The sequence below is a fragment of the Parasteatoda tepidariorum genome, chromosome 7 (genome assembly GCF_043381705.1).
Source record: "Parasteatoda tepidariorum isolate YZ-2023 chromosome 7, CAS_Ptep_4.0, whole genome shotgun sequence".
Taxonomy (NCBI): domain Eukaryota; kingdom Metazoa; phylum Arthropoda; class Arachnida; order Araneae; family Theridiidae; genus Parasteatoda; species Parasteatoda tepidariorum.
In genome coordinates this window covers 72,069,040-72,082,724 of record NC_092210.1, presented here as the reverse complement: position 1 = coordinate 72,082,724, position 13,685 = coordinate 72,069,040, and the positions used below count along the sequence as shown (strand labels likewise).

General features: G+C 30.0%; 1 protein-coding gene across 1 annotated transcript; it reads left to right on the top strand.

Moving 5' to 3' along the window:
* The first annotated feature begins 276 nt into the window (after positions 1-276).
* LOC107436210 (4-galactosyl-N-acetylglucosaminide 3-alpha-L-fucosyltransferase 9-like) lies at positions 277-6,449 on the top strand. The gene is made up of 2 exons (XM_043043639.2): positions 277-620; positions 5,141-6,449. The coding sequence occupies exon 2, from the start codon at positions 5,160-5,162 to the stop codon at positions 6,417-6,419; it is 1,260 nt and encodes a 419-aa protein (XP_042899573.1). The 5' UTR covers positions 277-620; positions 5,141-5,159; the 3' UTR covers positions 6,420-6,449.
* The last annotated feature ends 7,236 nt before the right edge of the window (positions 6,450-13,685 follow it).

Below are 13,685 nucleotides of genomic sequence, written 5' to 3'. Positions count from 1 at the left end.
ATATTTATCTTGAACTCGTAAAAATTTGCATGAAAATAGCGGCTAATCTAAAACAATGACGTGAATCTATAATTCGTATTTTCCAATAATCCTCAGTTGTAGTTGTTTGTTTGTTTATTTTTTTGAAAAATATACTGGTATATAAAACTGTTACCTCAAATCCTCCCAATTCGTTCTAGAAGAATAGTTTTACGAGGATTGTTTTCCTTCCATGTCAAACGATGTAATTATAGTTATAGATAGAGCTCACGCTTTTCCGTTTTCTATTGAAACTTCCTCTTTATTTGAAATAGTATATAAAATAAAATTCTAAAGTATTTGGGGTCTACAAACTAGTGGGAAGCTGCCATTTACTGTGTAACTTGTTTAAGGGAAGATTTAATGATGAAATGCTCGAATATTCGATGCCTCCCAACATCCTAACCATTGTAGTTTCCTTCCGGAGAGCACAAACAAGATTAGAACAAAAGGGGCCACTTTGGAAATGGAATCGAATGAAATAAAGCGCTTCTTTTTAACTCTTTCCTGTGCCTTTCTATTTTATTGGAAGTGGGAAATTGAAATGTATTTTTTTTTCTCGATAAACCATTTCTCCTGAACATTGACCAGATACACAATCGGTAAGTCTAATTTTTTCAAACCTTTCCTAATCGAAAGTTGTATTCATTGAAATTCATGTTAAATCATGAACTAAAGTTTAAATAATCTTGTTTAACATTATGTTGCAGGGTATAATAAAAAAAAGAAGTTTTTTTTAATTTATTTTGAATTGTTTTATGAAAAGAGAAAGCTTTTCCCTTAAAATCTTTAGACGTAATTCGCAATCTGTAACAAGAATAACACTGATTCTTACTCACAAATTTAGAAGCATATTGATCTATAATAAAGTTTAAATTTGCTGATACTTAAATATGGTGCCAAACACGCCCTTATTTTGGCACTATTGTCGTTTGAAAATCGAAAAATCTGAATAATTTTTGAATTAACGATCGGAATTTGAAGTACATAGTGTCACTCTCAATGGTTCTAGGGCCGAATTTAGTATATACTAATTAATTAATGCAGACAACAGTTAAAGAAAAAATGCCAAACACAGTACCGCACTTTCTATGAATAAACATGCCTTCTTCTTTATGAAAGTAAGATCCCAATAGATCATACAGGAGAACAATTGAAAACTCTCAATGCTAATTTCACTTTTTGCCTATTTCGCTATACCCCTAGAACAATTTCAACTAAGAAAAAATATTTTACACACACTTCTAAAACTCGGTTTTTCAAGTATAAGGTATGCATAATTTTACAATACGAAATTAAAATTTTAAAAGGAAGTAATTGTACATTTTTTGAGAAATGGACATTTCAAAACATAATTTTATTATTGAACTATTTTACGCAAAAACTATTCGCTTAATTTTGTTTTTTATCATTTCAAATTATACAGTTTTGAAAAACGTAGAAATGTGTTCACTCTACGATTTAAATTATTTTTGAACACTAATAAATCAAATAATAAAACTTAAAAGAAAATAATCATAAAAACATTCTAAAGTTGCATGGAATAACTTTTGAATAATCGAGTTTCACAATTGTGCGCAAAAAGTTTTAACTCATTAAAATCATTTTAAAGACATTGTGAAATACAGGAGATGTAAAATAAACATTAAAGGGGGTCAAAAGGAGATAGCTTTTCTTATAAAACACATGAGACCATAATGTAGAATCGAGATTATAAGTACGGTTTCAGCCTAATGGATCACATTTTTAATGCCACAACAATGAAGCATTGAAAAGAAGGCTATTTTTATTCAAAGAAAGTCTCTTTTGCGTCTAATATCGGAACTAAAGTCATCAATTTTAAATTATATCATTAATAGTTTTATTATCGCTATTATAGGTTTGACTATAAATTTCAATAACTTACCATATATTTATTATTGCATATTCAATTACTTTTATAAGTAACTGCATTCAATATATTGAGTATAAAGCTTGATATTAATCTTACATACAAAATACACGTTATTGCTGCATACATAATTTCGAAAACCATAATTTTTTCATTAAAGTGATTAGAACGTATAAAATGGACGCTTCAATTTCTTAGAATTATATTTTTGAATTTTTCCTTAAATGATAAATATCAAACTGCATGTTTTTAGCTTTTGTTTTTACCGAACATCTAATTTTGGTTTCAAATTTCAGTCAGGCGACACATTAGAAACTGAGACTTCAAACGGTGTATTCTTATTGAAGAGGCATTTATTGCTTAACAAATTGATTTTACTAAAAATTGTTGAATGTTTAGAAGCAAATAGTTTTGCATTTCTAGTTGCATGTAACATTTTTTGATTAAGTGTTGCCAGATTGGTGCTTGAAATGATTAAACTAGATTGAATATTATTTTCCTATGCCCTGCACCTCTAAGCATTCCTTTACTCTGCTCTATACAAAATTTCCTATATCTAAATGTAATTTATGGCGTAATTAGATTATAATAACAGTCTTTAATTGATTGAGAGTTTACCGATAAGAAACTCAAAAGAAAAATCCATTGAATTAAAGGTAACTTTATTGGTCTCTAAACAGTTATGTATTTATTTTCTTGCTTTTACAATTAATCTTAGCGATTCAAAGTACCTATTACAAACAAAATTAGTGATTAAAGGAAGAGCTTAGGGGAAGAACCGATTAAATGACAATGGATATTTCTCGGGGAAAGTTCTTATTTAATCTCATTTAAATATGTAACATTCATTTCTATTGCTAAATCTATTGATTTCGAAGATACTCAATGGAAGAACCAGCTAAGTGACATTATTTGAGCATTCTTTCGATGGAAGAACCGTTTAAGTGACTTAGCGATTAAAAGTCAATAAACAACCTTCGAAAATCATTTGCTTGACAATGAATGCTAAGGAGCGGGAAGGAAAAAAATGATGAAAATGAAGAACTTGAAGGAGGAATTTATATATATGTTACCGTTAAAGTATGAAATCCGTTTTTTTATAGAATACCTAGTTATTCCATGAAATAACTGATCGTGTCCGTTAAAGTGTAAAACTCTCTTGTATTTCACAGTTTAACTAGTTATTTCATAGAATAACGATCTGCAGCCCGTTAAAGTGTAAAATAATCTATATCATAATCATATATCTCGCACGACAAATACATTTACCTTCCACCCCTACTGCATTTATGAACTATTCAACAAAAAATGTTTTTGTTTTAGAAATAATGTTCTTTGTAATTCCAAGTGTCATTTTAGTAATCCTTGTTGTAACAAATGATTTTCTNATCTGCTAATTAATTAGATAATTTATAGAATACCTAGTTATTTCATAGAATAACTAGTTAAAGTGTCAAACTAATAACATATTACACACTTTAACGGATTCGATCAGTTATTTCATGGAATAACTAGGTATTCTATGAAATAACTGCATTATATACTTTAACGGTAACATATATATTTTTTGGCAATCAGTAATTAAAGACAAGAAATAATAACCCTTAAATAGATTCAACAAAGAATTTTTTTGTTTTTGGTTCGCATTAATTTCGCATTTTAGTTAAATTGTCAATAAATTTTTTATTTTTTTCTAAGCAAAGGCACTTTGAAAATAAATATGCTTTTGTGCTTATACAACTTTTTCAATTTATTATTATTGTTGACATCCGGACATAATTAATTAACTTCAAAATTTATCAATAATTAGTTATTTAAATTAAAGAAATTTCAATAATGAATAACTGTTTCACTTACGTCTAAATAAGTGCAAATTTGAAAAATGATTGCTTGGAAGTGAGCCCCGTGCTTGAAAGATTTTAACTATAACTGAGAAAAAGACACCTGTGTATTTCATAACCTTAAATAATTAAAAAATTCAATATTTTAGGCTTATTTTGTGTTAAATTAATAAAAAATATTGACAAGAGTGTGTAAAAATACGCTTAGTAAAAATTCTGCATGAAAGAATTAAATATCAATTTATTTCCATGCAATAAAGTTAGTTAAACAAGAAAATTTTGAAAACTAAAAATATGGTTAAATTTTTGTTTTTCATAAGCTAAATCACGTTACTCAAATTTGATAAAAGTTACGTGGAAAAAAAACGAAACAAAATTTTGCTTGCGAAATAATAAAACAACTAAACTATTGCCAAATGTACGAGTTTTGAAGCTGTTTATGATAATTTTCTTTAAAGGTATGTTATAAAAATTACTATTATTATATGATTGAAAGAGTTTATAACAACGTAGTTAGGAAAGTAGCCCCAAGAATAGGAAAGTTGTCGGAGCCACACGTGATCAGTCTTGAGGAAGTATCTTTCAAACTTCACTTTCTTACTCCATGTCAAAATCGTAGCATTGAATTTGCTTAAAATAATATGCCTAAATACGAATACAAAATTGCTTAAATACTAATTAATTGATTTTGATCTTCATGTAAAAATGTAACACTATTTCTATGTTTTGAGTTCATTTCCGAAGTTTTCTATTTGAACTATTTAAAGAAAACTAATGTTTTATATATTAAAAAAATTATTTAACATGCAAAGGAATAAATAACTTGATTAAATTGCCGAGCATAGCTATCAGGACTTTTAAAAGCTGATTGGCCATTTAACATTATTTTTGAGCTCATTAGATACTTTGAATGATTTAAGTTAATTTTAAAGCAAAAAAAAGGAACATTCCTATTATTTTGGGATGTCATAGGACTTGGCTCCTAGATACCTTGTCAAGTATTTCATGTTAGGGCTATAGAGTACTCGTTTCATTTTTTTTCAGTAATTTTTAGCTCTCAATCACTCACAAATTGCTACCATAAATCGTAACAATCTTTCTACGACACATGAAGGGATATTTGAAGGGATATATGAGTTATAAATTACAGAGTTTTATGCAACAATTTACCCTCTCTAACTATATCAGATACAGAGACTGTAGCATCACTCAATGATATTAACTTTAGCGTTTTTATAAATTAATAATTATTAATTTCTATAACCCACTTTGTTTCTATAACCCACTTTTGTAAATAAATAAGTAATATTGATAACTTAAAACAAACAATAGTAGTTTTAAATATGATTTCATGATCATTAGTTAATTCATAAATTTCTTTTTATTTCAGACATATAGTTCGGCAAGAAATGATTTTCAAACAAAACGTTTTAAGCCATTGCATCCTTAAAACTACATTCAGCTGCGCAAGGAACAAACTTCCTCAAATCATTATACTCTCAACTATAATTTATTTGTTGTTATTCATCACTAAAGATATTTTGAAACAGTCACAGAATAATTGCCCCCTTAGAAAAGACGACGTTTGGATAGAAATACCAGCTCCTGGTCAAATCCGCAGTATTGTTCGCACTCAAAATGTTAAAATTGAAAATTCTCAATCGAAACAGAAGCTCATTTTACTCTGGACTAAATACTTCAGCTCAGAGTTTTCAGAAGATTTTTACTTCTTCGAGAGCGGCCGAGCAACTTTTGAACGCTATAAGTGTTACGTAAGCAATTGCTTCGTAACGTCAAATAGGTCTTTACTGGATGTTGCAGATTCTGTGCTATTCCACGCTAGTGATTTCAATGCATCAGACATACCAGAAAGACACAGCATGAAGCAAATATGGATTATGTACAGCATGGAACCACCGAGGAATATGCACCTTTTAAAATGGGGACTTGTTAAGTCCCTTTTTAATTGGACTATGACATATCGTTCAGATTCACAAGTCCAGGTGAAATATGGTGAGGTCATCGCTGTTAACAATTCGTGTCGAACTTCTGGCATTATTGATGTTAATCGCAAGAAAAATGGCGCCATCTGGATGGTCAGCAATTGTAAAACTGAAAGCCGACGTGAGGCTTATGTTAAAGAGTTGAAGAAACATTATAAAGTTGACGTCTATGGATATTGTAGTCGGAAGAATAAATGTCTGCCAGCCCAATCAGAACGATGTTACAAACTGCTTGAAAGTTATAAGTATTATTTGGCTTTTGAAAATTCTATCTGCCGCGATTATGTAACTGAAAAACTTTTTAATGCTTATCACTATAACATTCTTCCAATTGTGTTCGGTGGAGTTCAGTACGAAGAAGTAGTTCCTGCTCACTCATTTATCGATGCAACTAAATTTCCAGATCCCAAAGATTTAGCGAATTATTTGAACTATATTGCCAACAATTCATCTTTATATGAGAGTTTTTTTGACTGGAAGAAGCATTTTACAGTACATTTACATCCATGGATGTGTAAATTCTGCGAACATCTACACAATCCACGAATAGTTTCTTCCACATTACCAACAAATTTGTGGAAATGGTGGATAAAAGATGCTTCTTGTCGTAAATGGACAAAAAAGAAAAGTTTTGTAGGTTTTTTTAGTAAAGGTAAATTATTATGAAAAATTCAAATCAAAAAAGTTTACATCCAAGTTTTGTGGGGTTTTTTACTAATGGTAAATTATTACCAAAAAAAATACACACAAAACTCTATTACAGAGATTTTCATTTTCCAAATTAAATGGTTATTTTTTTTATGTTAGTTACTACTTAAAAACCAATATTTTTTCCAAAAAAAAATCAGACAAATCAGACAGATTTAGATGCTTGACATTTTCAATTTCCTTGAGGAAATTTTCAGGATATGTAAATCTATTGTACATATTCTTTTTTAACTATTGTATATGTTTAAGATTCGCTTGATTTTTAAGAAAAACACATCTATTTACAAGTGGCAACACGAGTGAATCACAGCACTAACCGTTATTTTATGTTCTATTACGTTTACAATAACTATTAAGTCATACTATTAAGTCATTACTAAGTAAGTTATAACTATTAAGTCATACCAAAAAGTCCTCCAAGGAGACAAATTTCCCCCAAATACTTGATCCAGGAGTTCCCTTGTCTTCTGTGTTGGGTTTAAAATTACAAGGATACGTAGTTAAACATTAATAGTCGTACCAACAAATTAGAATTTCGAAGAAATATTTTCTTTGCTTTCATAAATAAAAATGGTTCATGCAGCATGCTAAATTTAATCCCGTAGATGCCTTTCAGCAGACAACATATTGATCAAACAAAATATTTTTCCTACAAATTATATTTCATGAACTTTATGTCTAATTTAAAACCTTTTTACTTCTCGTCGTACACCTTGTACTTTTTCCTACATGCCTTCCTAATTTCAAGATTCTAAGTCTTATAGATTTTGAGCAACAAATCAAAATGTTACGCAAAGGAAAAAAAAGTGATAAAAATGTGAAAAAAATGGCACTTCCCCATTCTTCTAAGTTCTAAAAGTTCTAAAGCATTCCCCATTCTTAGTGTTTAGATTTAAATACAACCTTTAAATTGTATACTTAGTGTTTTCATGAAATTGAAAATCCAATTTTTGGAGTTTTTCGACACTAATTTCAGAGAGGTATAAAACCACAGTTTTTACAGTTTATTCAACTACAATGAAGAGCCTAAACATTATGACCACAAACTCAGTGACTCATTATGTCACCTTTAGGCTTAAACAGCTGCAACTCGTCTTGGCATAAATGCTACAAGTTCTTGGTAGATAGCTGGTGACAGGTTGCACCAAATATCTAAGCAGCGATCCTGCTCTGTCGAGACATTTCGACATGCTGTTGTTTGATCTTCAATACCTTGGCATCTACTAATAGTTTCACCGCCGTATATCCACTTTGCATAAATACTTACAACAGCAGATCGTGAACAGCCTTCCAGTTGGGCACTACCGGCGATATTCGTTCCGAGCCTTCGGACCATTACAGTATGCTCTTTAAATAATTTGCTTAAATGCTTTGCCATCATTCTCAAAAGTAAATACATGAATGTTTCCAACCTTATCCAACAGCACTTTATTCAGACGAGTTCATTTAATATTTTATTTTGTAACCGGCGTTGAACCCCATATCTTACTCCGAGTATATGACTACCAATGTTCCTTGTTTTATTGAACCCAACCTAGAAGACAGGGGATCTCCTGGATCAAGCATTTGGACAAACTAGCCTCTGTGGAGGATTTTTTGCAAACTAGTCTCTGCGGAAGACTTTGCAACGATCCCACATTTGCGATTCATGGAGTGGAAAATCAGGAAAAGCTCCCACGGACTGTCCAACGGCAAGGTGATTTTAATCCACTTACTATTGAAGGTATTTTACGCCCGAATTCTTATCATCTAGTCGCCGCCTGTACTCGAACCTGGGTCACCTCATAGGTAGGCGTACGCTTTATCCTCTGAGCCACTGTGACTCGGAGACGAGTTTATTGAAAAATGTAGGGGTGGTCATAATGCTTTGGCTCATGACTGTAGCAGCTATTCCAAATCGGAATACGAGGTAGAGCAGGGACTAAGGGAAGATAAGAAACACTAATATTTTCAATAATTTTCTCCAAATACTTTAAAACTCACCCCGGTAAAGGAGGCAAACTTCAGTCATTCGTATTGAGTCTTTGCCTCCTCTGTCCCCTACACTTCAGTACATCCAAAAGTGCAATTAAAACTCACTGCGGACGAGAAGGCAAACTTCAGTTATTCTCACTAGGTCTTTGCTTCCTTTTAACCCTGCACTTCAGTATATTCAAAAGTAAAATTGAAACTCATCCCAGGAGAGAGGAAAAACTTGAGTTATTCATATTGGGTCAATACCACAACTTTTAAATCAATATCCAGATATTTTTCCAAATTGTTCCTGTTGCTCTTGAAATAGGCCTCAAAATTTTGAGTCGCATTACACAAAAGTTACCATAGATGTAAGAATTGATTTTGTTTCTGATTTTAATGCTTCGTTTCAAGCTGATTTCTAACCTGGTCAATTTTGGAGCAAGCAGGTTAATGCCTTGAAACTTTTTCAAAGTTTTAGTTTTGCACGATTTCAAGCATAAATATTCATATAAGTCAAAAGAACACTACGTATGTCTTTTTCTTCCTATATACTTTTTCAGTGAAATGTACAACTATGTGGCTCACTATTGGAACAAATCGATTTTAACAGTCAAAGTCTAAGAAAAGTTTTTATTTCGCTGAATGACTTATGAACTTAATAAAAAAATTTGTCAAAACAGCTGAATATGTTTCTGAAATATGTACTGATGACAAAATGAGAAATTTTATTGTAAGTCAAAATGAGAAAGATAATTTTGTGTCACCCTGTACATTTGTATGCTTGAAAAAATTGTCATACCATTCAAAAGTTTCTTCTTTTTAAAAAAAAAATTATCTATTTTAAAAATTTTCTTTTTTTGAGATTTTGAATTTTCGAATAGAAATTCCACTGAATTTATATGAATAACAGTGAGTTATGTCAAAGTCTATCTTTTCTATTTTTAATATGTCAGTGTGATGCTCTCTCCTTCTCTCTCTGTTTTCTATCTATCTATCTTGATCTCTTAAGTCAAAAACAAACATGAACTATACCTTCGTCATAAATGTAGACATAGATATAGAGCCGCTCAGAAGCCAATACGGTTAAGTCCATTTTTTGATATTTTCTGATTTTTGGAAATTTTGATGAAATAAATAATAATCTTCTTAGTTATTAAAGGATTTACTCGTTGGTTACTTTTTTCTAGGTTAGAGAGCCCTTTTTTAATAGCTTCTGAATATATTGTATAACAATTTCAGAAGCCATTGTGAATAAGTCAACCTTTTATCAATCTTTTTTTACATAAACTTTGAAATAAAAATTAAATTCTTCTTTCGATATTTGTTGGTAACACTGAAAAACAAGAAATTCATAGTAACTCAGGGTTGCCAGACGTAGTATTTTTAATACTACGGTAGTATTTTTTTCACCAAAAAAAGGGGTATGGTATTTTTCGCAGTATTTTTTTAAAATGTGGTATTTTTTTTTAATTTATTTATTTTATTTTCATTTCCTAAAACAAAGAAAAGTGCCACTCTAGTTTTGAAGTAAAAAACAATTTTTGAAATAATCCAACAGTTTATTTTCTATTAGTCACTGTATCTAGTGATGATTGAGGAAAATAAAAGTTCGTTTATACTAGTAGACATAAATTTCTTTCTTTCTCAGCTGACAAAAGGTATAAGTCCTAAAATTTTTAAGATGCTATCATTATTTCAATAAATACTTGCGTTTTTATTTACACATCCTGTACATATCTTGTTTTTTTACAGAGTTTACACCTCGAAAAAAGACTTTATACACATTTCTAATTAAATTAATAAACCAAGAATTTTAAAAACTAATGTATCAAAAAACATTAATTTTCTCAATTGTTGTGTTTTGGACTTAACCGCATTGGCTTCTGAGCGACTCATTTACCAACATTGGCTGAAATGTGAGTAATCAGAAAATAAATTAACACATCCTTTTTGTTCCAATAGGCGGAAATTTATTGACTTTTATAACATGCAAAAGTACAAATATTTGCAAGACAATCACCCTACGCAGTTTTTTTTTCCATTTAAATTATTATCACTTTCAACAGTATCAATTAACTGTGGCTTTCAAGCACTGACCAGAGCGGGCGAAAATTTCCCGGCACACATAATGCTTTTGTAATTTTATTTCCAATACTCCTTTTTATTTATTGTTTTGCTCAAATTTTTTAGCATAAAAATGCTTCAAAATATAAAAGGGTGATGCAAGCCAGTTAAATTAAGGAAGAAAACAAAAAGACAAAAAATAACAATTTCACATACATAAGCGTGCTGAAAAACAACTGATTACAGACACACGACATTATTTTGTTTTCATTAAAATAAACAAGAAAAAAAATAATTTGCAAAACGAAGAAATCTCCCGACAGTTACATAAAATTCCTAACAATGCGAAAATAAAGAATTGTAAAAAAAAAAAACAAAATTGATAGCTCTTTCTTATATTTATTATTTTTGTTTATTTATCAAGCCAAAACCCTTCAAGCCAAAATTATGCAGTAAAAATACATTTAAATAAAATAAGCAAATATACATAGTAAACTGCTTGATGTGGCTAACATTGAAAATCTGCAATGTGTAAATAAATGTGTAACGTAGCTTCAAAAACACCAACTTCTTACTGAGAAATCATAACTTTCAAATCAATCCTAGTTTTCTAAGTTCAAGAATAATCTTCAATTTAACTATTCGTTTAGCATGATAGTTTAACATTTATAATAAAAGAAAAACTAATTTTTTTTTCCTCCACATGAAAATCATCATTCACTTTGATAAGTTATAGAATCTGATAAGAAGTTGTTGTTTACCGCTTGAAAATCTATTAATAACATATTCAAAAAGATGCGCAATCACATTAAAGGTAATAAATTAAGTACATACTTAGATTAAATTTCACACTAATGAGATTCCTAGGTGAGCATAATAAATAACAATAAAGAGCAATATCTATATACTCATTATACCTACACATGCACAAATTATTTAAAACGGCACAGAGTCAATGTAAACAAGACAACATTTACAAATTACATAGCAACTTGGAAAAACTCCGACTTAAAATAGCTACGAAGTTAATACAATTTTTTTTTCTTCTCAAAATTAAGCCAAAGCAATAGATTAATATTTATAGTATATAAGTACAGCATCTACGTTTTGTAAACCACTTTTTTTTTATTTCAAAATGATTTCGAGCGATTGCCGTAATACAGAATAAATAAATAAATATATAAACATGGAATAGTAGGAATAAATAACAATAAATATAGTTAAATATAAGATGTCAGAACCAACGTTGGAATTGAAAGCTTGTTTAAAAAAATTGAAATAAATTCCAGTAACAAAACTGTTGTAGAGACTAAATTATAGTATATATTATTTGACTGATCTAAATTATTTAACTGATTCTTTAGATCAGTAATCCAGCCAGCTTCATAAGAAATTAAAAGCTTAGCCAGCAGGGTAAGATCTGATTTATTCCATTTCGTTTGAAAACAATAGAAAACATTTAGCATGGAATTGAAGAAGATATACCGAGAAGGATTTGAAATAAATTGTCTGCAAATTCATTGCATTGCAAAGTTGTATTATTTTCTGTGGTTTTATTGAAAATTTTTCTGGTAATAAATTAGCTGTAACAAAACAGCATCTGATAGGCTCATAATAAAAATTTTAAAGAAAAAAAAAGGATCTTTGGAATTTCGAATCAAAATGGTAAATTTTATTTAACATAAAAATAGTATTAATTTAAAAGTTTATCAAAAACATTTTCGAAAATTTAGTTACCGGGGTAACTTTATAAATCAACCACGACACAAGATCAAAATCAACTACCAATCTAATAAACTTCTGCTTGAATATGCTTCAGAGAAGTATTACAATTTGAGCCAGCTGTATAGTTCCCACTGAAATCAGCTGAATAAGAAATTGAAAAATAAATAATTTAATCTAAACCAGTTGAATAAGAACTAAATTACTTAACTGATTTTTTTAGATCAGTAATCTAGCCAGCTTCATAAGAAATTAAAAGCTTAGCCAGCAGGGTAAGATCTGATTTGAACCAAAAATTAACTTTCGAAATGCTTTCTATTCCAGCCTGCTTCTTCCATCGTCAATAAATAATGTATAATTAATGACTAGAGGTTATAAATGTATAATATCCATAAATGGAATGTATAAGACCACAAAGTGCTGATAAGAAGCTAAAAGGGATAACCTAGTTAATCACTAAAGATGTCGTACATTTAGAAAAATGCTTTCAGAAACAAAGTGTAGAGTAAAGAGCAAGAGAAGTAAAATTCTAAGGGGAATCTCTAGGACAAAACAGATTATATACTAAACAATTCCTCAAAAACTCTAAGGTTTGTAGATTTCAAAGAGGTATTTACAGCTAACCAATCGTTAAAGAAGGTCAGTTCCACACTGACAGCCAAGTAAGGTTAATGCAGGTATCGAACTTAAGAGCTCAAATAATTCCATACATCAACCAATTTTCTCAACAATTCGTGAAAAATAAAAAATAAACTCGGGCACCTTCAGGTCAAATAAGAAAATGCTCGCACTTTATAATGAGTTTGTGATCTAAAACTTGGTGTGATCACGGCGTTACATTGTTCCATGTGATTCACTCTTGTCATGGGCAACGGTCAGTCGAATAATCCACTATGGAATTATATGCATACAAACATCCCCAAACTTTAAGGAAGCAGTCATGCTACTCCGAATTCAAAACATCCTATTACGGGAAAATATAACTATTTTAATATGCATAGATCCTGAATCTCTGGAGATACAAAGACGATACTTTAATGCACGTGTATAATTTCTTTGCAATAAATATTTTAATATGCATTGGTTTGAAACTTCAGAGCAATACAAAGGTTTTTGCTAATGCATAGATATTCCCGAACTTCAAAAAGTAAAAACCTATTTCGACTTAAACTTATACATCCTCTAGTTAGCAAAAGATTCATAAATTATCCTCAAACTCCGGAGGATTGAGTAAAATATTTCAGTATGCATTGATAAATCATGCTCAATAAATGTCATTTAAATAAAAAAAATTATAGTTAAATCTCGATTGCCATAAGAGTTTTCATTTTTTAATACACCCTGAAAAGATGACTTGAAAGAAAGAATTCTCCAGAACCATTTAAAAGGCAAATTAGCAGCAATTAAAGCAGGAAGAGTAATGAACAAGAATTGAAAACAATGTTGTTTGGTAAATTTCGATACAGAAACACCAGTATACAG

What these genes read in the sequence shown, in the direction of transcription:
- LOC107436210 (XM_043043639.2), top strand. Translation starts at nt 5,160, where the DNA reads ATGATTTTCAAACAAAACGTTTTAAGCCATTGCATCCTTAAAACTACA.